The following is a 26,558-nucleotide window of genomic DNA, read 5'->3' on the forward strand; positions in this document are numbered from 1 at the left end:
TCTTGGTTATTATTGTTATTAATAAGCTTTGTCATGTTATTACATTTCTGAGTCTTTTTTAAATTCATTGGGCAGGGACAATAGGAAATGCAAATGATCTGGCATATTTAAAGTGTAAAACACTGGTGTATGCATATGTATAAATAGACACATGAGTTTTTCTATACATCATTTATGTGCAAAGGGAAACTCAGCAGTCTTATACCCAATGGGATTGTAACAAGCAGCAAAATTGTTGACAATAAACAATTTTCAACATATACCAAAAGCTGTAAATATTATGCTGATCCAGCAGTCTGTGTTACAGTCAGTTTTCTAATGCAAAGCAGACAGTTTTCTTGATTGAATCTTCTTATAATTGTTTGCTGCCTTATTATAACTTCAAATCTATAATATAATGAATATAATCAAATGAATATATCAAATTGCTCAATATATTCCCACATTGGTTCTACCATGTCTAGCACAGAAGCTAAGCTTATTAAATCCTTTTTATTTCATCATGGTCTTCCTCTTTTTTGCCTTTTTTTGTATCAGAGCAACACATGCTTGGAGTAAAAAAGAAGCAGAATTTGCAATATGTAGTCTACAGGGAGCTAAAAGACCAAGATAAGTTCATTTGATCAGAGAATGTTGATCCTCTACCTCTTAAATCATTATAAATATGTATAGAGGATTACTGGCAATATTATGCTGGCAGACACATTGCTTCCTTTCATCCAGTGTTGCCCCCTTTATTGCACCAGACAAGTCTAATTCAGAGCTGGAAGATCAATTAGACCCTGAAGTTATCTCAAAAGCAGAGATTGAACAGGCTGACCATGCAGTTTTTGTCTTTACTGCAGGGATGTATCTTAAAAATAGGGGCCATTTTTCTCAAACAGCTCTGCTAGTGTAATTGATTTATTAACTGGTAATGATAATGCATTTATTATAATAGCCTTTTATTTTAAACAAACCCACATAGCAATAACCATATGTAAATAATAAAAAAATGAATCATATAATTTATATTAGTACCTTGCAAATAAGACCGCTTGTACGCCTACGCTTTCATAACAAAAATACTGGTATTTTATTTGAATCAAGGATTATGGCATTTTAATGTTTTGAATAAAAAGATAAACATTAGCTTGCATATATTCACATTTGTATAAAAAAAGTACCTGGAAAAAAAAATCCAGCACTGTTGTATGGTTGCCAAGGCAATATATGGTTTCCATGGAAATCCCCTCTTGTGCACATTCTGTTTGCTCTTGGAAAAATAACACTTCGGTTATATGCTGGTGGATCTTTTCGTTGGTCAGATTAATGCACAACTGTTAAGAAAAAATACATGCATATGTGAAAACCAGTTCATAATACATTGAGAAAAATACATTTTTTAAGGATAAAAAATAAAACTGAAATACCTTTAAACTCACTACATTTTAATTCATGTAATTCTTTAGGCTACGTAAAATTCTTTTTTATGAACATTCTGTCTGGATGGAAAAAGGTACTTGTAAATTGGCAATAAAGCAGTTGTAGTATCCCTAGCAATCTGTTTCCTTACTAACTGCAAAGAATTCTCTTTAGATCTGCCATCTGCCCAGACAAACAAATCACATAGCCGTCTGCATGGATGCCCGAATTAGACAATATGTTACTGTTCAGCCCATGGACCAATCAAATAGATACCAGCCAAGTTGGTCCATGTATGGCTGCATTCAACTATGCAGGGTCCAATTTGACAGAATTTTACTGAATTAGAATGGTGATAAAGATGCAGTTAGAAATGGGTTGCCCAAAGAAAGTGCATATTGAGACAAAAAAATAGGAATTTTATCTCAACAAGAGAATAAAAACACGACCAAAATGTAGATATTTAATGCCAGTCCCCTCTAAAGAACAAAAAATACCTTGGAGTATGTAACAATTCCAGAAGTTATAGTGACAAAACACTGCCAAAATGTAAATTAACCTTCGCATATAGTGTAACATTAAGAGAAGGGTAGAGGTTACTTTTCTACTTTCTAACTTAGTGGACCTTTGAAGGGATCATTGAAATCAAGGAGTAGCACTGCTGTAAGTGCATACAAATATTGTTTTGTATGGAAATGTCTACCCTCTGGTCAAGAGGGTAGTTTCCTATGGTGAAAAATGTGAAATTATGAAGACATTTCTAAGAAATTCTCATAGACTTCAAAAAATCAGGTAGAATCTAAACAGTTAACAATTCTGAGTGCCTAAATTCTTGTTTTTTTCCTTCAGGGCCTAGAATTCTCTTAGACTACTGACAACTACAGGATGTTCAGGAGAGAGACAATACTGAGGAAAATGTACAAGTAACTGTGAAAGTAACATCCTACACAGCAAAGAAAAACAAAGTACTTGAAAATAAACCATTTAAATAAAGGATGTCTGAGTAACAAATTCATTTTGATCTAGAAGATTGAGAAGTTTAATCATAAACAAATAATGGTATTTCTACAGTTGTCATAAATGTTAAAATTATAGTTACATATGTGTGTGCATTGGATACTTGAGTTATTACGCTTGGTTATAGGTTAATCTAAATAGGGAAAACTATTGTCAAACTAGGTCCAGCATGTAACCCACAAGTACCACTGGCTAACATTAAAAAACTGGTAGGGACCAGTGTCTGACCAGTATTTAAAATTTTGCCCAGTTGTCCCTGAATTTTATTTTAACTATCCCTATTTATTTTTTTTCTAATTTTTATTGTGGTTTTACAGGTAAAATTTACAGTGTATGGGAAGCAATGACAATCTTAATTTTCAAAGAAAGTGAGTAGCATTGTTTCCAGAGGAGGCCTGTTCTACTGAGAGGCCAATGTTTGTCGGCCGCTTTTTTTTTTGAGCGACCGCGCCCAATTTCGATGTGACAGTGCCCAATTTGACGCGCAAATTTACATGTAGGTTTTTTGTGAAACAATTCGCCGATGGCGAAATGTGGAAATTCGCTGAAAATCCATGCCTGGCTAAAAATTCACTCATCACTACAGTAGAATAATTAAGAAAGGACAGCATAAATAGAAACACGCATTTAAACCCAGAAGTACCTTGGTATCAAGTAAATTTAGAGGTAGAGATTTCTGAAAATGCAACTGAGCCTAGTGTTCCACAATTTCTCAAAAGCTGAGGCCAAAGTTTAGGCAGAATTAAGCATTTCACATATAGCAATTGTTTAATACTAATGTCCACTACAATCAGGCCCAGACTGACAATCTGTAGATTCTGGCAGATGTCAGAGGTGCTGCTGTAAGATACCATAGACAGTAAGTATTTAACCCTGTGGCTGGTTGTTTGAGTCTCTGTGTATTTAAATTGCCAGGGCCTATTTTGAATCTCAGTCATCGTTGACATTGATCCCTGCCCCAGTGGAGCTTACATTTAAAGGTCCCTATCAAAATTCACACAATGCACTAAGGTTAGTTTTATTAGGAACCAATTAACCTGCCTTTATGTTTAAGAAAGTATAGGAGGAAACCTTGACTCACCCATAGGGAGACAATGAAAACATATAAAGTACTATGCCCTGGTTGGATTTGAACACAGGACCCTAGTTCTGCAAGGCAAAAGCATTTATTAAATAACAATACCTGTTCAAAGGAATTTTTCTGAAAATCTTCAAAGCCAAATATATCCAATATTCCAACAGTCAGTGGTGGGTAACTAAAACAGGTTAGAATAGAATATTTTATACATCCATGATCAAATAAAAATTCTTTTTTTAATGATTAGCTATAGAAATCCAAAAGGAAGTCAATATCTATCAATTGATTGAACCAAAACATTGAATTATAATAAACATTAAACTACACTATGACAACAATTTATTGTGTCCTCATTGTGTACTAATGTAAAAAACACAAATAATAATAAAATAATAGAAATAGAAATGTAGCAAAAAACATGTCCAGCCATGTATTATTTCTTTAATGACTAAAATAACATTATTAACAGATATGTCCTATTGTTATTAGTGATACGGGATCAATTATCCAGAAATGTACTCTCCAGAAAAATCCAGATTATGACATTGCCAATTTTCATAGTGTCCTCTATAAATAAACATTTCTTCATTTTTAAGGATTTCTTTTGGTATAAGTCTATGCTGATGGCAAATCTATCATGTATTATATACTTTTTTTTTAGCTTTAATAGTGCTTTAAATGACAGCAGATGCCATACTGGTACAATTGTTTTAGTTTCTTTAAAAAAAAAACAAAAAACACAAATAGCTAAAGGAATACTCAATTTAGATAGGATGTGTAATTATAACACATTATATGGATAATGTACATTTCAGTTCAACAGCGGTTGTAGGTAGTGTGAATTGATAAACAGCGTGAAACTATACATTATGCCTGGAAGACAAGAAATAATGGGATTAATGTGCAGTATATAATGTGCATAGATAAGGCATGAGAGCTAAGGGTGACCTTGAAGAATATTGACATAATGAATTTTGCATAGAGATATTATGTTTTTTTCCTTAGGAAAGTAATTTCTTGTCTTTGTTACATAAAATGTGATTTCCCTGTGATTACACAGCCTAATATTTAGTTTAGTCACAATACCTTAACTGCCATGGAAAATAATGAAAAACTAGCACACAATCATATTAGAAGTAGTTTTGTTTAAATTAATATGTGTGGCCATCATGCTAGCTTTAATTAGGTTTTACTCTGCAGTACCTGGAGGGCAAATACACAAATGAATGAATAAATAAATGTATAAATCTAGTTTTAGCAGGTAGAAAATGTATGACATGCAATCCTGTGTAAGAGGGTGTTAAGTGATAATGTTTTTATTACAGTATTATAAGGATACATCTGATGATTTCAACAGTTTTAAAATACTCTATAGCAAACAAATTCATACTTTCTAGTTTAACAAGCAGCCTTAAAAGATATAATTCATAATAGATCATTAGGTAATAGTCAAGGTATTCAGACATTTTCTTAGCAGGTAAATGTCTTTAGTAAATGGTAATGGACCATTAAAACCTATCCACAAACAGATTTGGTCTTGTATTATTATTTAGGGGAACTCATATTTTGCTTTACTTTTAATATCATCCTAGCATTTTTGAAGCAGTTCAGTATGAGATGTTAAAGACTGAAAGCTTATATCTAAACATGAACAAAAAGCCCATCAAATCATTGTATATTCATGTTCTTAGATTTACTGATTAAAGGGTAGTAAGGAAACAGAAAACCATCATTGAAATAGACACTCGTCCTGATTTTATTGGCCCTCATCCTCAGGGATTGCTTGTTCATCCATGATAGAAATTGTAAGTACTCTTCTGCATGTTTTTATGTCCTGGTCCTTGGGGCAGGGTGTTATCATAATGGTAGAGGACTCAAATTGCTTAACTGTTAAATCAGAGTAATTTTCTAAACAGTTTCTAAACACAATTGTTTCTTCATCAGTTAAGTTAAGTAAATTAAGTTACTTTGGGGCATATTTATTACAGTGTGTAAGCCAACATCACTGGTGATATTGCCCACAGCAATCAATCAGCAATTAGAATTTAACTGCCACCTAGAAGTTAGAAAACAAAAGCAAAGATCTGATTGTTGCTCTGATTGGCTTACACACTATAACACATTAAACAACAAACACTATGGGGCTGATTTACTAACCCACAAATCCGAATGGGAAAAATTCCGATTGGAAAACGAACATTTTGCGACTTTTTCGTATTTTTTGCAATTTTTTTCGTCACCGTTGCGACTTTTTCGTAGCCATTACGACTTGCGCGAATTGTCGCGACTTTTTCATAGCCGTTGCAACTTGCTCATATCTTGTCGCGACTTTTTCGTATTGAGCGCTCGTAAACTGCGGGCAAAACTTTCAGACTTTGCATGATTTTGGAAGCCTCCCATAGGACTCAATGGCACTCTGCAGCTCCAACCTGGCTCAAGAAAAGTCACGATACTGAAGCTTGAATGAATCCGAAACTTTCGTACTTTGCGCGAAGGCACTTTCGTAACGCTACGAAAAAGTTGCGACATTTTGCGAAACAGTCGTAACGGCTATGAAAAAGTTGCGACAATTTACGAAAAAATTGCAAAATACCGATCATTACGAAAAAAAATGCATTCGGACGCCTTCGGACCATTTGTGGATTAGTAAATCAGCCCCTATGACTGGGTGCCCCTTTTAGCATGAAACACATAAGGCTTTCCTTTTATGAGATGCCTTTCTTTTAAATAAACAACTTTTGACTGCACCATTTTCATTATCATGTCAGCATTTGTGCCAGCGTGCTGTTTATGAAGTAAAGGTTCCTGCAACCTTTTCCTCAGATGAAAAGAGTCATAATTGCACTTATTTTGATAAATAGTATTTTACATTTAACATAGAAAAGAAAAATTATGCACAGAAAATATTATACGCTACTGTTGTCTTAAACCTGTATTTAAAATCAACCTCATTTTTTTTATTAGGGTTTTCTTTTACTTTTATCTTTTTTGACATGTTCAGTAACATATATTGGTTGAGTTCATTTTGTACAGGGAGCCTTATGTATACTTTTGGGTTTATTAATATGATAGGCATTGTGCCACTTTTCTCTCTAGTGAAATTAAATCATAGAGGTGCTTTAATCATGAGCCTTATTTTCAGAATCCATAACTTGTCGATAAGAATTACTTTTAAGGTGTTACATTTGAATATTGTGCCACCAAGTTAAAGGGAGTGAGAGACAAAGCAGGACGCATTGTGGAACATGCTAAATATTTAAGTTCTCAAGTGAAAGAACACTGCAGTTTCTGCGTTGAAAGCATTTGCCTTTGTCTTGCATCCTAACTACCTCCAGCCCCTGAGTGGAAGGCTAGGTTTGGTCAAAACACACGTATCCTTCTATACCACTTCTGAGTTGTCCTACTCTATTTCTTTTACATTTAAAACCAAATATGTTTGAGCTATAATTAAATACTATTACTGTGATAGGCATTCTACTGGTTAAACAGGTAAAAACAATTTTTTTGTAGACCTTGCATATTTATAGTAAAATAAACCCAGATTGATTGTCACAGAGTTTATTAGTGCTAGACCATAGAGATAAACATTTCCTTCAAGGTCATGCAATTTTGTTATATGGTACAGAATGTGGAGATTAGAAGTGCATTAAATCACTGTTATGTTATTTTTGTTTTTATATTTATAAGAACTCACAAATAGAGTTGCTGGTGATGATCACTCGATGTACCCATCATTTACAATGCAATGAGCAGGTACAGTATGTGCTGCAAGCCTTCCTAATGATCACTTTGTACATTTGGAACTTGAGGAGGGGGCAGCAGCGCTAAAACATAATTTTGTTCCAGGCACATTTCAATGAAGCCTTTTGTCTATTGTTAGAAACTGATCTGGAAACTTCTATTGTTAAGAAAAAGTGGTACAAAAAGGCAGCAGGGATGATTGGACTTCTATTTTGAGCCAATACTAAGTATATGTTTAAAAGCAGAATATTATTGTGTTTGATAAAAGCACATTGTTTCATTACTGATTAGCTTTTCTGTCTGGAACACCAAGTTGAGCAATCTGAATCATGCCTATTTGCTAAACAATGGGGCACTTCAACAAGAGTTCGAATCACGAATGGGACAAATTTGGATTGGATACGAAAATTTCTGAAGATCGCAAATATCATGAAAATGCTTACGAAAAAATCGTATTAGTCACGATAATATTGTATTGGCGATCCGAAAGTCTCGAAATTTTCATACCGAACAATTGTAAACAGCGGGAAAACCTTTCCGATTTTTTCGCGCAAGCAAAATTTTGCGAAAATACGCTCGGAGCGTTCGTGTCTTAATAAATTTGCCCCAATGTGTTCAAACCAATTGTGTTTGAATATTGTATGTGAGCTGCTGTAAAGTGGTATTGTGTAAGCCTAGAATCTGTTCAGGGACTGCTACTTTCTTCCATATCCATAAATGGGTCCAGTGTGCATCTGAAAAACATGAACTATACAGTAGCAATGACTTATGGGGAAACAAACCAATAAAGAGTCAGGGACAGGCACCAAACAGAAGCAGAGTTTTAGAACACAGAACACCATTTTAGCACCATGATATTTACAGAAACACATTAGTAGAGAAAATCATGGCCATCAGATCATAGCCTTATAAAGCATATAAGTGGATTCATTTGGTCCACTTCAGAGTGTCCTTCAAGTTTCTGTCAAGGTATGCTGTTAACTGATTGCTTTTTATGGGAGACACCAAGTAAGCAGGTAATTCCACACATAGGTTTGCTGAGTTTTCTTCTCTGAGAGGTCATAAAAATAAGTTCTGAGGACATTACACCAATACCCAGATGGATTTACAAAGCTCTTTGTGGCTTATTCAGTAACTGTACCAGTACTACAAGCTTCCAGGTTTTAGGTAAGACAAATAAATGAGGAAAACCATATATGGATAGAAACATATTTTTGTATACAATATAAATCAAGTGAAACATTTCATTAATATTAAATATGAATTCACATGTACTCATGGGTATTTCATCTATTCTATTAAAATAGAACTCTAGTGGTTATTCTTCAGGAATTGGTGCATATCAAGCATATGCAGGCATATCAAATAGCAAGCATGGTATGAGGTACAGGAAGACATGTCCTAAACAACTGTTCAAAATAACTGTTAGTGTGGTCACTTTCCTCTATCAAACATCTTTCTTAACATAGTTGCAAGTAACACTTTCAGCCTATCTGTCTTAAAGGCCTGCAAGGCAAAAGTGTTAGACCAATAGGGTGTAAAGTGAAATGAAGCTTCCAATCAAATGTAACTTTTCAAGAAAATCAGTTTTAGTATTAGTTTTAGGATCTCATATCTGCCTTAGTTCCATGTAAATTAGCTTCCTAATTTACTTAGTTAAACCAATAACTCCCTACCCTTAGTTTTCCTACCCTCATATTCATTGCAGATTTAGTACAAAAGTTTTATGGGCTTGTATGTTTGTTTAAAGGTCCATTTTACCTGGTTTGATCACTTTGTTGTTGGAGGTAGTAGTTGATGTTGTTCACTAGAAAACTAAATAAACGACAATACAATGACTTTGCCAGAAGGTCTCGGTAAAATTCAGCTGTATCCACAGAATGTCTGCGAGTTATCATGTCTCCTATGTTTTAAATACAGAAAATAAACATATTACTATTATATCATTATTTGAAAAAAGTGCCCAATATGTATTTCATTACATTTTGCAATTAAATGCCTCATGACTTTGAATGCAATAGGTAAAAACTGATTGAGATGATAATTAATATAATCCTTTATTTTTATAGTAGTAGTCTACCCGTGGCTGATAATAGTGCCACATGCAGATCAGTCTAGATCCTGTAGGCTGAATTATAAGACTAAAATTGCAACTTTGCCAAACATTTAGATTAAGACATCCAGGGGATTGGTTCATAGGCCAGTGGAATGGTCACTGTTGTTATGGGGCACAAGTCTGAGAGACCCCATACACAGGATTAATTGGTTTTCTGATTTGAGAGGTTAGTTCTGATGCATTTGTTAAGAAAAATACACATTGGTTGGTGCATGCATGTCCTGATAGTAACATGCTGTAAATATTACTGATCTGGCATAACAGGGTCCAACAGTATTTTAGGACCCCTAAACTCCAGGAATAAGACACAATACCAGCAGGTCATTAGATTCAGTGCTTTAAGCCATCTTCTACTGCTTCCGTCCAATGAAGCCTTGTGTAGCAGCCAAAAAATGCAGAGAAATGGAGATACGCAGCAAATACTGCAACAGTAAAGTGTTTTATTGTAAACACTACATGTTTTGTGCTGTGCTCTTGTACTATTGTTCAGTGCCCACTAACCTTATGATAATTTGACTGTTTTGTCGGATCACACTAAAATTGGTCATTAGGGAGAGAAAAATCTTAATGCGTGTGGCCATCTTTAGTCTGCTGAAAGATAATCCTATATAGTAAATAGTCACATAGTCAGATACCTAGTCTGTCATGGTTTCTAAATGTATTTTCTTATATCACTGTCTTCCTCATTGCTCTGTGGAAATGCAAACAATAAAAACACACATAATACTTAACCAAGTTCAGGCAGTTCCTTTTACACATATTAGAAAAGTCCACAGGGGTTCAAACAGATCTTTGTGTATTTATGTCACACAGAAGTTTAGAAATTAAAGCTCATACATGTGATTCCTCAGTAAAGCAAACAATTAACAGTCTTGATGACAAAAGAATTTGTCATTCTCAAAGAACCCACAGCCACACTTAGGTAAAGTAATCTAATACAACCAAATGACGATTATAGTCACAGCCTTTTGAAGATCCTCTTTCTATAGTGGGAATAAAAACCAGCACTCTGTCTCCTGGATTTACATCATTGTGTACCACAATCCAGTAAAACCTTTGTAACACAGTCTTTTGGGTTTTTTTCATAGCCCAAATGTCCTCCTCACACATAGTAGTGTACCTGATCTAGAAACTGTGCCTCAGTTGGGTTGGGGAACTAATAGCTGTTCTAGTCTCTTACCATTTACCTCATCTGCCCTTTACATTAGATGATTTGCCATTCAAAAAAAGTGGAAATATTTTATCAGCTTCTGGATCCTGGGGTACTGCATTTATAGCTTTATCTGCTCTCATCTTTCACTTTAGGTGGGATCTCTTAGGTGGGCAGTGCCCAAATCATGCTAAGAAGAAAAATCAGCAATATAAATCCCATTATAAAGTGTGGAATATAAAGTCCATAGTTAGCAAATATCCATAAGGCAAACAAAAGTGCCATATTAACCAAACTATACATATATATATATATATATATATATATATATATATATATATATATATATATATAACAAGAACAAATGAAGCACACCCTATTGAGATTCAAATGCCCAGGGTGCTAGCAAAAAAATATAAAGCAAGAGAATGAGCTGCACACACCAGGACTTGGCAAAAATATAATAAGTTTATTTAAGAAAAGAGATCCAATATATATATATATATATATATATATATATATATATATATATATAAGCCCTCTGTCTTACTTTAAAGAGGATTCTGGGAATTATATACCTTCCTTCCATGACTTTTCCAGAAATCATGCTACAGTACATACAATACATTAAGAGCTAAGCATTTGATTTATGCTTAAATCTTATACTTAAAGTATTTTATTATGTATATATCATATTAACTATTCTGAAATATGATTTACCTGAGCCACTAGACATTGCTATTCTATATTGCAAAATGTAAGCCACATACTGTAAGTGTTGGCTGTATCTTTGGATTACACTTTGTTGAGGAAGTCTCTATAACAAAATCTCTACTACAAAAAAATGATGAAGAACATGAAAAATATACCACCATTTGGCAACAGAATTATGGATAACAGTATAACCAAAGGTCCAAACAAACTGTCACACGGTCAGTCAACAAATCTGTATTGAATCCCAATAACACAGGTATTTTGGTCAGCACAATAATATAATCGTTTTCTGGAGTCTTGGGGTATTTTGGGCATGGGCTTTTTTCATAATGTGAAGGAGCATGCATTCTGCTTATTTTATAAAAAAAAAAAAAAACAGTAGTGTTATTTTGCCACAGACATGAATTTTGGATAGTGTAGTATCAAGCATAAACTAAAGAATCATTTGTTAAAAACAGGAGAGTATAGTTAAACACTTTGGTGTGTTTTTGGCACTGTGCAAGTTTGTTAGCAAACAAAAAACTATCAATGTTTAGATCTACAAATTTCTTTATAAAGACGTCAATATAAAGTAGTCTAGCAGCTTCTCATTGAATAGTTGAGACCTATTGCTTTAAATAGAAAGTAATATGTAGCTATCACATTAAGTTTTATTGGCGCTAATTAGTAATATTGATCTATCCAGTATCATTGTTAAGAAGTTCCTCTGGGGCCATAGCCTTAAAAAAGATATGAGATTTATTAGCTATTACCAACCTTTGAAGTATTGAACTTCTGTTGTTAAGGCAGCAGACAGCTCATCGGGAGACACCTGCAGCATTCCTGCAACTGAATTATCGCACAAAGTCAGACGCAACTAGAGATATATCAAACAAAAGCCTAATATGTATGTATATCTTTATTTATAAAGCACTACTTATGTACGCAGCACTGTACAGTAGAATACATTAATACAAACAAGTATTACAATAAACACAAATAAATACAAGATACAGTTGCAATAAGATAAGAGTCAAAGATACAAGAGGATGGAGGTGCCTGCCCCGTAGAGTTTACAATCTAATATCAAGCTATGGGCCCTCCAACATATTATTTAACTCTCTGATGCCTTGCTAAATATTCTCCCACTATTCTTGAGCATTCTGTGGCACAGGAATAACAGACACAAGAAATCTTTTTTCAGAGAAGTCAGTGCAGCGTTTCTGTGAGTGCTTATGGCTGTATTTACAATAGACCTTTCTGATAAAGCTTACTTAGTTTTTACCTTTCCTTCTCCTTTAATGTATAAAATGCATAAGGTAAAAATTAATAACTGAGTTAAAACTCAACCCTTCAAGAAGCAGAAATGAATTCCTATCTCTTACTACTATCTATTAGATTATTTGATAGAGTGACAAAAGAGACATTGATTTTGTACTTACATTTTTGTTGCAAATTAATCAAATTTCAAATTAAAAAATTAAAAAAATAAATATGTTGATCCTATTGATATATATGCCAGGTATGCCAGGTGAAAAGGTAGTGTTATTTTTACAAGGCATATTACATAAACAAAAATTGTTCAGTAGAAACAGTTTCTATGTAGTAGTGAGAGGGCTCCCTCTATTGGATCCAACTGGGAAAACTTTAACTAAAAAACATCTTTCAAAGCCCATTAACAACCTTGAGGACCTAGGGAATAATGCAAGTTCCACTAACCTTGCTCAATGAGCTGCAGGTCAGATACAAAAGCTGTTTCAGCATCTGTCAGGGCTGTAAACCGTATATCTCCAATGTGCAAAATAGCAGAGAGGATAACAAACAGGTTCTCAATCTCCTATGGCACAGAAGATCAGAACTCATTCAGGGTTAAGTAAATAAATGTATCTGTCATTTATTTTTAATTATATAGAATTGAAATGTAAGAACATTAAATGGATAGTGGTTAAAATGTTCTTTCATAGTTATATAATACAGAAGTAAACAAGCTGTGACATTTAAGGAATGTTCTATATAGATGGTGTGTGTATGTACGTGTGTGGGTGTGCAAATTTATAGTGTACAGGAAATGTTCAGATTTGTACGTGTATCTAGATTTAGAAATGACTAGAATAACAGCAAAGGGAAATTGTTTGGTAAATAACACTCCAAGCATCAAGCAACAAGGTTTGTGCAGTGTGTTTTTGGCACCTAAGGGCAAGGTCACACAGGGTGGATTGTCAGCCTGCGGATAAGCGGATCTGCCTCCACACTTAAAAAATCTTATAGTTGTGCCTGTCTCGCATTGGTTGGTGGATATGTCTGCGTATGCCTGCACCCAGGCAGATTCAATGCTTCCGGTGCAGACTTAACTAGAAGATTTTTTAAGCATAGGGGAGAATTGTGTGACATTGCCCTTAGGTGCCAAAAACACACACTGCGCAAACCCTGTTGATTCTAGCACTTGTACTTTGATGAAACAACAAACACTAGACACTTGCCTAACTTGTTGATGAATTGAACCCCTGATTTTATATTACAATATGAATTTGAAATCTTATATAATAATAGGTGTTGTCTAATTCTTTTAAATCCTATTCAGTTTGGATGGCTACCCCCATGAAACACAGCAGCTTATTTATACAAACGATAGTAGTGTTTCTAAGGCAAACATGCATTTTTATTTTTACCAATATAGGGTAAAAGTACATTATATTAAATGCATATAAAACCCACTTATTTGTCCTTACTGGTCCTTTAAATAGCTTACATGATAATTAAAGTTGTGCATAATTGTGCAAATAGATCACTTCAGGCTTTAAAATTGCTACCAAAATTACATTTTGAATTACAAATATCTGCACAAATTTTTCAGTTACAAATATTAAAAGGAGGATGTCCCTTGCATTGTGAAAAATTTGCAATCTGAGTGCAAGAAAAGGCTGCAGTGATAAAGGCCTTAACCATACAGACAAGATAATCCTGTACTTCAAAGTATTCATCGAAATAGAAAGGCTTTATTCACTACATCATAAATATAAAAAAACATTTCTAACCACACACTCAATAGCTTTGCATGCTTTATGCCTTCCTAGCACATAGGCTTTAAGGTTTCTTATGATGTTGTGAATAAAGCTTTTCAGAATATTTTGAAGTGTGGGAGTATTTTGTCTGCCAAAATTGTTACAGTAAATACATTTTTATGTTAAAACCATAAGAATTACATGCAATATCTTGCCTTATAAATATATATATATATATATATACTTTTTCTTTTTGAGGGTTAGGGTATAAAACGGGGTAAATAACAGAAATGGGTTGCCCCCTTTGTACCCCACCAGCAATGCAATCAAGCCTCCCAGCTTGCACAGATCTCAGTCTCAACACTATTTTAGACAGTTACAAAAGCTTAGTGGGGGAAATGTTCTTGTTTACACGGAAAGTGTCGTAAGAAAATAAAGAGGAAACTTAACCTTAAATAAAAATGCTCAAAGTTTTTTATGACTTACAAGGTTGTTATATCCCAGAGCAATTAGGGCTTGTTTCAAGTTATCTAATTTCTCTCTATTCTGAGTACTTGCTGATAGTGATATTGTATCCTCTGGTACATTCTGGTTCAGATACCTGTGCAATCACAAAAAGTAAGTAGCTGTCAAATACCGGTATGTTATAGTTATTTATTAGTCTCATAATAAAAAAGGGATTGAAAATATAAACATTTAGTAACTGAAACTTTAAATACAAAATAAAGTTACAAACTGTTATAGCAAATACTTTTCTATACTCAGTGCTCAGTGTTTACTCTTTTTTCCATATATTCACTAGTGATAAGCAAAATTTAAGCCAGGCATGTTGACTCCTATGTATTTTGCAAAAAAGTTACAGCGAAAAACACCCATTGACTCCAGTGTACATTGCAGGATAAAAGTTGCAGGAAAAAAAAAGAAAAAAACACCCATTGACTTATTTCATGAATTTTCACCATTTTATGAATTTCAGGACAGATTGCGCATCTCTAATGATCACTATTATTAATTTTCTCTTATGAGTCAAATATCATTTATGAGTAATGTTTAAGCGGACAGGCCGAAAACCCTTAGCATATACAAAAGGCATAAATTGCCTACTCTTTAGTATACCATTATACCATTTCCCTATTGGATGTATTAGAGCTAACTCAAATAACTGACTCCAGCACAAACACAAATCAAAAAAATTTGATCCTGCATATATCCTGCATATAGAGAGACACTATTTCTGTCAGAGTAAGTTATTTTGACAGTGAGCTCTAATAAATCTTCTAGGCAAGTGGAGCCTCACAAAAGCATGTATTAGACCTAACCGTTAATCATAATCTGACTCTGATTTAGTCATGACTCTGATTTATTTACTCAGTCAGACTGCTGAGAGTGAGATAGCCAAGAATTAACTTAAAAATTCTTTCAATTGACTACATTTAGGAAGTTCCTTATGTCCATAGATGAAGCTTATAAAAATTTTTGACTTTTGCGGTATTTCCCCTTTAATAATATGACCCTGAATTATAAGTAACTTCTGTTTGGGTTGCGATGACCTGATGCTACTATATTGGGAAAATGAATGCAAATTTGCCACTGTCAGCAACTGATGTTTTCTATTAGTTCTCTTGTTCCAGTTTGTGCAGTTCTAATTATTAACAATTTTCCACTAAATTTGTGGCCATCTGCTTAAATGGCCCACGGTCAACATTACTAAGACTACGATATTGCACAGTAAACACTCTAATGTTCTTTAAGGGCTTAACAGGACACAGTAAATGTTTACCTTAAAAGACATTAGTTACAGTATGTCTAAATATATTTTATTAAACAAAGCATGTACAAGTTTGCTGCAAACCATATAATCACTATAAAAACACACAATGTATTTTTAATTTAGAGAAAAGAATACCAAACAATGGAAACAGACAGCTAACATAGTGCTACCAAAATAGAGTGATTAATATGCAAATAATATAATTTATGAACTTTAACAAGAAATGATCTACAGGTATGAGACCTGTTATCCATAATGCTCTGGACCTGGGCTTTTCTGGATAAGGGGTCTTCTTGTAATTTGGATCTCCATACCTTAAATCTTCTAAAAATAATTTAAACATTAAATAGGATTGTTTTGCCTTTCATAAGGATTACTTATATCTTAGTTGGGATCAAGTACAAGGTACTGTTTTATTATTACTACAAATAAAAATAAAATCATTTTTAAAAATGTGAATTATTTGATTAAAATAGAGTATATGGGAGATGACATTCCTGAATTCCAGAACTTTCTGGATAATGGGTTTCCACACCCAGAGGAAGGCCAAGCTGACTGGGTGCCCTAGGCAACCCAGCTGGCCAGCTCGCCCCTGTACCCTCCCCCGTGCAATGACAAGTGCCGGGGGCTAGAGAGCATAGACTAGGTATTACACCATATTGTTGCTACCTAGGTAAATGGTATTGATGTAAAAATAACTGTGCTCCTTCGTACAATGCTGAAGTATACCTTTAAAACAGCTCCATGGCACACAGTTAGCAGCTACAGCAGCCTATAGCTATGTAGGGGTTTACCAAAAATGGGCCCTTAGGACAGGAACCCCTAGGACAGGCCACAGGGTGGTGCTGGGTAACAGGGACACTGGGATGACTGGGTTGTCAATAGTTAATAGGGTGTACACTTGTAGTTCGGGTAATGGCCACAGGGTGGTGCATAGGCCCATATAAGGGATAGCAGCCATGTGCTGTGGCAGACATTTTGGGGACTGCTCCAGGCATGAGTACCCCAGGTACAGCTTAGTTAGAAGTTTTAGTAATAGATTGCTCTAGGAGTAATATGTAGTACAAATAGGTTAGAATGGGCAGACATGACCCCTCCAGGAGTGGTAGTGAGGTTATGACCTCCCAGCGTTACATCTGCTGGAGTGCAGGGCCACAAGTGGCTAGGGAAGGTGTACCAAGGCACCACTAGTCCAGGATCTCAGATTTGAGGATGCTTCGTGTGAGTACCGGTGTGGGTCCCTGTGGTGATGCTTCTAGCGTGAGTACCGGGGTGGGCTCCAAGAGGGGGTGCCTCCTGTCGAGAGTACCGGGAAGGTCTCCTAGAGGGGAGCATGTGGCGGGAGTACCGTGAAGTAGTCCAACAGAAAATGAGTATCAATGAGTAGTAAGGAGATATGCCCTGCACTGTGTACCAATAATATGTTTGCCACTCCTGGAGAGGACCCTGCCTAAATAAACTGTGCATCTAGTTCAAATACAAGATTGTGTCTGCGTATCTGAGTATCTGCCAAGCCCAGAGGACCACTACCGGCTGGTAAGGAATAACCCCAGGGTGGGGTACATCTGCCAGGAGTACGTGGGTCCCAAGAGGGGCATAAAAACTCTATTAGGTTCCCAGGGGGTGGATTATAGTTCCACAACACCATCCCTGGGTGGAGGCACGCCACTTTAAGGGAGAATCCCTTGTAAACCCCCATAGTAAGCGGGGGCTCAGGACTCCTGTAGCGCCAAGAATAGTGCTCCAGCAGGTAGTGCCACAAGAACAAACCACAAGTGGGCTACAGCTAAAACAAAATCTATAGTGTAATGAACTTGGGAAGTAGCAATCAGATGTAAATTTTAATAAATAACTGGGTATCAATACCATTGTACAGAAAACTAGCTAACTGCTTGTCTTTGATAAACATATGCTTATGGCATTTCATAAATCAACTCAAAAGCTGTAATTTTCAATTTGCATATTTTTCTTTACAGGTAGAAATGTAACATTTTTTTTTCAAAAGTACAGTTTTACGACCGCAAACAATTGTGGGCCTATAAAATTCCTCACATTCAGTTGCATATAACTACCCAATGATTATAAGACATGTAAAGTGTATTTCACTGGGGGGAGCCTAGTATATTTTTTGTTGGTGCTTCTGTTAGGAGAAAACTACACCAGCCTGCGGAAAAACCTCCATAAGCACCGCGCCAGCAATTTACTTACCACCTTACCAGTGTCCCAGCCATCCCTTGCGCAAATCCTTGTTTATGCATGCACAGTAGAGAAAATCCAGCACATCTACACTACTATACATACGCAGAACACCAAGAAACAGTGGCCGGCACAGAGCTTAGGTCGCTTTTGCATTGGTCAGTGCAGTTTTCTCATAGCTGGAGCACTGGCCCAAGAAAAAGCAAACTATTTCACCCGGGGGTGCATAAGGTTTTGGTACCTACAGTATATTTGTTGTAGAAGTTATAGCAACTTAACAACAAAAATGTAAATTAATAAAGACTGTAAAATAACATTATAACTCTTAAAGCTGCACCTTTAAGCTGGGGGCCCAACAATGCTTGTAGACATAAATGAGCACTATAGTCAGCGCTGGATTTCAAATCCAGGCGGCCCGATGCCGCCCCCCATTCGCGCCTTACCATTGCTCTGTATGGGCATGCTGCCCCTAAATTTGTGCCGCCCTAGGCCCGGGCCTTTGTGGCCTCACCACAAATCCGGGCCTGACAATAGTTTTTTCCCCTGAGTATAAAGGAGTTTACTATATGGCAATATGGATGTTATCAGGAAGCTGCCCTAACACATATCTAAATGGAAAATAAGCACAAAAGTATGTTATTACCAGCAGGACTGATCACAAACAACGACTGGTCCTTTTTATTCATAACAATGAATAAAAAGGAGACTTATTTTTCTACTCTGGCTTTTCATGAAAGACATGCAGCTATTTTGAAATGCTGATCAGATACTCTTTGGTTAAAAAACAAATTAGGTGGTTCATCTGAATTTGACATTAGGGTGCAGAAAACTCACAAAAGCCATGTCGGTGGATAAACACAGTCTCCCCCCCCCCCTTTTTTTTTTTTACAGTATAGATGTACATAAATGCATTTTACATATATTTACATTTATAGTAAGGGGCTTTGTGTTACCTATGTGCAGATAAACTCTTGAGGTATAAGCTGTACTTTTCTTCAGCAGATAATCCATCCATCATAAAATAGAAAATAAGGAAATTGCTTTGTCCTGGGGGGTAACTAAGGAGACGGGACTTCTCCAGCATATATGTGTACACTCTGGCTGGAATAAAAATGAATACAATAAAAAACTATACAACTATACATATCATAATACCTAACACCATCTACTATTATTTCTCCACGCTGACCTAGTTATTTTGCTAAAAAATATTTTGTTAGGGTTTCATAAAACCTTTATAAAGTGCTGAAAACCAAAATTCTATACATGGTCCAATACTTTCAGTAATTAATCCATTATTCACTAGACCAAAGACAAGGAAAGAAGCTGCTGCCTGGGCAAAATGTATTTTAGGGTGAAATATAGAGTTAATGTGAAATAGTGCAGAAGTCTGTTCTAGCTGTTCTACTTTCATTTACCTACAGAAATTACGGTTGGTACATTCTCTGAGGAGAGCACAAAACCATAATGCTTTATGTACTAGAAGCAGCATTCACTAAAAAATACAATTGTACAGTTTATGGTTTGAAAACTGAAATATATAAAGGCAATGATTTTCAGGCCTGAAGCCTCCAGTTTAAAGAAGAATGACAAAATATCTGAAAAGAGCATTCTATACAGTATATGCTTCAGCAAATGTATTATTTCATTTTGAAATTTGATAATATATCTTCCTGTCACAAGCCATGCCTCCCTGAATGACTATTACAGCCCCCACCAGTGATTAATTCACCCTGTGTAAATTTTGCTTTTATAAATGTCTTGAACATAGAGCTTCTGTGGTGCTTGGACACTGGATATTTGATCTGTTATAGAGAATATCCTGCAATAAAAAAGAAAGATTTGCATAGCCTTGGAATTATTTTTGTAAATGCCGATATTATTATTATTTGTTTCTGCAGGCCAGGCATAGTGATTTCATAGTGATGTTATCCTCCTTCTTACACAGACTAGGGATTTTAGAGTGACTGCAGAGGGTTATATTTTATGTATTATAAGAACCAGGTTCTAGTAGAACCTGTAGGAATTCAGAGGTGGAAATCTCTGAGTATTCTTATTGGTTCAGAACTCCAAGGCAGGTTATGCTGCTCACATCACTGCTGGAATAAAGGTGATAGAGAAAATGCTCAGTGATATATTATCTTTATTACCTTTCTTGATTGATTATCCACTGGTGGTTATATTGTTAATGATGTGCAATTTGAAACATGTATTTTTTATTTGTTCCATTGCTTACTCTAGCTTGTGATGGCTTACCGTGGACAGTTCAGTTGTAGACCATTCTGTAACCCTGCAATGTGTTCATTTAACCAGATCATCTTAAAGGGTTATTACTTACAATTTGAGGATCAGAACATTAAATTGCTAAAAACCCTATTTATATGATATTATTAAGAAAATATGGAATGGTAATACACTAATATATAGTGTGTAGATCCATATTTATGTGTCCTTATTTACAATAGGGAGTGTTAAGAACAGTTTTTAACTTTGGATTCAAAAGAATTGTGCATAGTTTCCATACAAAAAGTTAGTGAAGGACTGATTTCCATCTAATATAGTTACATTTACTTTATAAAATACAATAGGGCCATACCATAGCAGTATTTGAACATTCACTTGCCTTTGTAAATGAACCTTATGAAGTCATATAAGGCTATATAACTAGGGGTCTTAATATGGTCTTTTAAACACAATTATTATTTTTATTTAACCCATTTGATTTTTCAGCGACTAACAGTGTTTTTTTTAGGCATAGACACCTGCAAAAAATTATTTTTTTGGCATTTTAGGTTTGCTCGAGGAACAGAATTGCTTTGCCATAGGGCACAAGGAATTGCCCCAATTAACCCTTAAACAGAATAAAATATTTATTGATCCTCTAACCTTCCTACTAATATTTACTAAAATAAATAATCATTATGTGCAGAGCTGTTCTGCTTCTCCATACTTTGTTGCACCATATTTTAAAAACAGCATGCAACAAGACATGTTCATAGGAGAAAACAGAGGATGCAGATCATTAAATGGTCATTGATTCCTATGAGTTTTCTGTCTTTTTAAGATGCACATACTTATTTAAGTATTCTGATGAAGTTACTAATCCTAAAATACAACACTCAAGGCCTTTTTTTTAGCATTGTTCACAATTAAATAATTCATGTGCATAATGTTGACAAGTACTAGCTCAATCCTTTGGCATTGACACCGTGCAAATCTGTAGTATTCTCAAAATCCAAATATAAAAAACCTAGGAAAGATTGTTTAATCTAATACAGTGCCACATTTTTCATGTATAATAACGTGTGCTAAAAAAAAAGCATTAAAAGCTATCCACAGGTTTTTTGGATTTGCAATCATAGACGGTGTATGACATTACATGTATTTGTCTGCCATCATGTGGTTGATAATTGTATATCTCTTTCTATGAAACCAGCATAATGATTTGCAATGTTTCTGAAACAGCAGTATCATAAAGACTTGCCTATCGTTTATAATTGCACAAACGATAGCTTTTTATCCAGCCCTGAAAATGTTATCTCAGGAATAATGCATACAGAAATTAGAATAATTAGCCTTAAAAGAGAACATTTTTGCTAACTGTATGTAATGAAAAATGTAAACCACATCTGAGAATCAGTTAAGGCAATCTATGTGCCTGATCTTACCTCCTGACAGAGTTTGTTTCTTTTCACAAAATTGTAGCTCAAGGAAATTTATGAAACGGCTAGAAGAATTATTAATTGATGTTCTGGCATGTCCAAAAGCCTCTAAAATGCAGTTTACCTGCAATATCAAAACAGATAAATAAAAAACAGAAACCCACTTGTGAACCATTTTTTGAACAAAAGAAAAGTACCAAAAGCAATTGGTTTATATTTTATATTATACTTTTCTACCCTGTCCAATCAATATTAAACCCTTAACAAATTTGTAACAACCTTTGGGTGATATTAAAATTACCACACTGATGGGATACCGTGGGCAAAAAAACTACAAGTACAGGCCACGGATGTATAACTGCAGGGAGTGCAGAAATAGTGAATTGCACCTCTGCAATATAATAAGTAGCCAATCCACAATTATACATACAGCGTTTGAGGGTGAGAGGAAAGAGGCCCCAGGATTTACTGGCATGGTGACCTAATGCTGTCAGCACTGCTCTTTTCTAATAAATCTTGATAAGCAGGAGCCCAACTGCAAAATTTGTAGAGGTAGCACTACCTCTTGGGATGGGACACATTGCCTTGAACTGAACAGTACATTATCTGTTCTTATCTTACTACACTGCAAGTAAGTAGTGGTACTTTTTTAGCTCGTACCAGTCTTGGTGCCTGTGATCTGTACCAAAAAAAATGCCCATAAACTTCTTACTACCCTTCTACCTTCCTAACTCTTACCTACTTTATCATGATCCCATTTTACTATAAAAGTATTTTATGCTTATGCAATAACCTATTATGTACATTTTCTACATTACCTTTGTAGATAACTAAAAATATTCACCCCTACAAAATGTAGTTATTCATGAACATTAGATGCTGAAGGAAACCAATGCTTGTGCAAACTATATAAATATCATGTTTTATGTTACATGTCACATAAAATTGTCACAAAAATCTGTGCAAACCAGGAAATCTTTCTCTTTCCCTGTGTGCAGGCTGCTTTGGGCCCTCTATTAGGTAGAGTCAAAAGTCATAGACTACTATGTGCTGGGGATTCTAGAGATTTTTATTAAAGTGTAAGGATATGGCAAAAAAAAAACAAAGGCAATTTACAGTATCACATTAGGTCATATGAAAAATGTGTGCAGAAGAGAGTAGAATGTAGTATTACAATGTTGCATTATTATAAACTAGTGATGAGTGAATTGTTTTGGGCATGCGTTTCGCCATTGGCAAATTTTTTGCGAAACTGCTGCAAAAATTTGCTGAGACAAAAAATTTGTCAAGGGAGAAAAAGTCACAGTCTCGTCAAAAATTCGCAATCGCATCAATTGCATTCGTGGTTGCGGCAAACAAGTTGCGGTTGCGTTCATTTTGTGAAACGGCAAAGTGAAATTGGACAGATTCGCTCATCACTATTATAAACCTCTGATATGTTATTGTAACATTTTACATTCTAAAAAGGATTCTTTTGATTTCCTTTGAGATCTGCCTGCTTCGGTGTGTTAGAGGGCTGTCTGAGTATTTGGGCCAATAGTAACTGCCAGATATGACAACATAAGCTTGTCTAAGCCAAAAAGGTCAACTTTAATAATATATGAGAGATACAAACATGCAAGAAGGTATAATATTTACTTTCCCTAACGGATCCAATCTTTATGAGTGCGCAATCACTAGACTATTGACCATCCAAGTATCAGGTAAAACTTCTCATTTATTTGAACTTAGTTAAAACATGCTTGACGTGTTTCGTGTCATAAGCACTCACAAAGATTAGATGCTTGCTAAACTCCCCTTGCCATGAGCTCAGGGCTGCTGCACCTGGGCCACCAACAACCAACAGTGAGTCAATCACTCTTCATTGAAACCCTCTTGCATGTATGGGTTGAAGCAGAAGCCAGGGAATTCCTCTATGGCCTGATAACATCTATAAGTAGGACAGACTTGAAGCCTGCCCATGGGGGGAAACGGCACCTTGCTAGGCTTAGTTAGGGGACAGGGGACACATAAAGAGCTTGGCCAGAGGTCAGAGGCTGCTAGGATAGTTAGCAAGGACATCCCTTGACCTTGAAGGGGAGATTGTTCACCAGTTAGAGAACAGTGTTCAGGTGTAGGTTAGTGAGAACCTATGGATACTGCAGTGGGACAGTGTGAGAAGTCTGTGCACTGTAGTGTGGATACATCACAAACATCAATAGGCAGGCACTCCGGGATTTCAATAGAAAGAATGGCAGAAGTTCACGAAAAGTGAAGTAAAATCACAGTATATTTATTAAACTAACACACGATACAGCAAGCCTTACGCGTTTCGTACCCTGCGGTACTTAATCATAGGCTATAGCCTATGTATCATGTGTTAGTTTAATAAATATACTGTGATTTTACTTCACTTTTCATGAACTTCTGCCATTCTTTCTATTGAAATCCCGGAGTGCCTGCCTATTGATGTTTGTGATGTATCCATGATGGCTCCCTCTAGCTGAAGGTCTGGGGCATGAGCACCTGGGCCCAACTACACTACGGGTGAGATCTGATGAAAACTTTTCCCTCTTATGAGCATATGTACCCCTTTATTTGTGTTATCACTGTAGTGAGGTACAGGATTAGGATGACTGGGAGAAGATTTAGCTGCTGAGAGACCCTTTTAGTTGCTAATTAAATTATAGACTACAGCTAGAACCGAAGACTTCATGATATAAATGAGGGTATGATGGAAGTAAAGGAGATGAAGAGAGGAGAAATGTCTAGGTGCATTGATTTATTGCATTTACATGTGTCGTGTCTGCTTTTCATTGTAATTTCCTGTCTGGACATTTTTCCAATAACAGCGACAGGGGCCATGGATGGCTCCATTACAAACATGAATTGAGGCAGCACCCATGCCTGTAACATGTCTTCAACTATGGCTGCTGCATTGGACTTGGAGGGGGAAGATCGTATTAGCATCAGTCTACCAGTGAGTAAGATTGCCCCATGCACAACACTCAACTGACTGCTGCAGCAGCCATAATTGAATAGGCATCACTAGTAACTCTAAACCTTTATTCATTGCCTGTCTCTTTGGCTTAAAGGTTACCACTACTACTGCATATTATGTTTTGGATTCATGAAAACCCTTATAAACATATTCAAACTTTTACAATGTCAGTGCTTTATTAACAGACCCTTAACTAGTGCACCATAACAGAATGTAAAACCTTATAGTTACATTATAACTACACATAGCACAGTGATACAGTGTACAGTAACCCATTTTCTGGAAGCATTATAAACTTTTTGTTTGAATGTAAAATGTTAATGGAAAAAAACAAAAATGCTTGCTAGTGTTCTAAATAAATATCAGCAACTTACGTGTTTAATCTTTGAATAAAGTGAATTTTTGCTGGATCCACACCTGAAGGCCAAATGTTTAACTATGTGCTTACAAGATTCTGTCTTCCCAGAACCACTTTCTCCACTAAAATGAAATATCATAAACTAGATCAATATTAAGGCCACCATAGTTTTATAATAATTTTTATAATTATATAAAAGCATAAACTGTAGTTTGCTGCACTCCTCATGTGCAAAGATGACTAAATACTGTTGTCTTTTAAATTGAAGATCAAAATGGAAAAAATTCAGTTGTAAGATAGTCCAGGAAATATGCTTATTATGTGAGTCTCCAAAATTATATAAAATGCACATTCAGTTCCTGCTGTATTTAGAAAATAAAATATGTAAAGAATAGCATTTCAGACATTATATATGGTTTATTTATTCCTTTCCAAGCTATCTTAGATTGTAAGTAGAGCTGAGCAAAACTGCAGATCGGAGTACAAACCTTTTTGAACTGTACAATGAAAGTTCTATCAACTATGCTTTGACACCACCTCATTGCTCCCACAAAATGTCATAGCCCCTCCATTATTAAAAACATCAATAAAAACTCCTTTCCAGGAGCAGACTCATCATGTAGTAAGTAACTCAATAAAATATTGTTAAAGGAACAGTAACACCAAAAAATGAAAGTGTATAGAAATAATTAATATATTATATGCTATTGCTCTGCACTGGTAAAAGTTGTGTGGTTTCTTCATGGGGGCAGCCATTTAAATTTAAAAAAGGAGAAAAGGCACAGGTTACTAAGCAGATAACAGATAAGTAACAGATTCCCATTGTATTCTACACAGCTTATCTGGTATCTTCTTATGTAACCTGTGCCTTTTCTCCTTTTTTCAATTTAAATGGCTGCCCCCGTGGCTACACAGCAGCTATTTCTATTAACTATAGTAGTCTTTCTGAAGCAACCACACAACTTTTACCAGTGCAGGGCAACAGTACGTTATATTTTAATTATTTTAAAACATTTTTATTTTTTAGTGTTACTGTTCCTTTAATGAAGCACAATAGAGTGAAGGCTAATACCTCATTAATAATGCCTAAAAATAATGAAATAAATCAACTGTCAGTTTATAAAATGACACATGGAAAACCCTTGATATAATGATAGGGGAAAAACTAAAATGCAAGGCATACATTTTATCATGGAGTTTGCATGTGTTATTTTAAATTTTCTCTATAAAAATCATAAAAAAATAACGTGATCTTTAAATAAAATATACATGCGTGCATATTCAAAAAATATCTTAACCGAAAGTAAAACATGAAACGTCCTTCAGAAAAGGAATTAAATGCAACAAATTTAGATGACTAAATATGAGCTAATTCAAAGAGCTAAAGAAA

The 26,558-nt window shown here is 35.3% G+C and overlaps 1 protein-coding gene across 1 annotated transcript in view; it reads right to left on the bottom strand.

Moving 5' to 3' along the window:
• myo16 (myosin XVI) overlaps window positions 1-26,558 on the bottom strand; it is a 140,182-nt gene that overhangs the window by 56,243 nt on the left and 57,381 nt on the right. Inside the window, exons 14-22 of the mRNA XM_031897042.1 lie at window positions 25,185-25,290; window positions 21,837-21,954; window positions 19,122-19,269; window positions 14,688-14,802; window positions 12,919-13,036; window positions 11,977-12,048; window positions 9,002-9,143; window positions 3,605-3,677; window positions 1,167-1,319 (exon numbers count right to left, since the gene is read on the bottom strand). Coding sequence (XP_031752902.1) covers window positions 1,167-1,319; window positions 3,605-3,677; window positions 9,002-9,143; window positions 11,977-12,048; window positions 12,919-13,036; window positions 14,688-14,802; window positions 19,122-19,269; window positions 21,837-21,954; window positions 25,185-25,290 — 1,045 coding nt within the window. The remainder of the gene's footprint in view (window positions 1-1,166; window positions 1,320-3,604; window positions 3,678-9,001; window positions 9,144-11,976; window positions 12,049-12,918; window positions 13,037-14,687; window positions 14,803-19,121; window positions 19,270-21,836; window positions 21,955-25,184; window positions 25,291-26,558) is intronic.

Source organism: Xenopus tropicalis, chromosome 2 (assembly GCF_000004195.4).
Source record: "Xenopus tropicalis strain Nigerian chromosome 2, UCB_Xtro_10.0, whole genome shotgun sequence".
NCBI classification, from domain to species: domain Eukaryota; kingdom Metazoa; phylum Chordata; class Amphibia; order Anura; family Pipidae; genus Xenopus; species Xenopus tropicalis.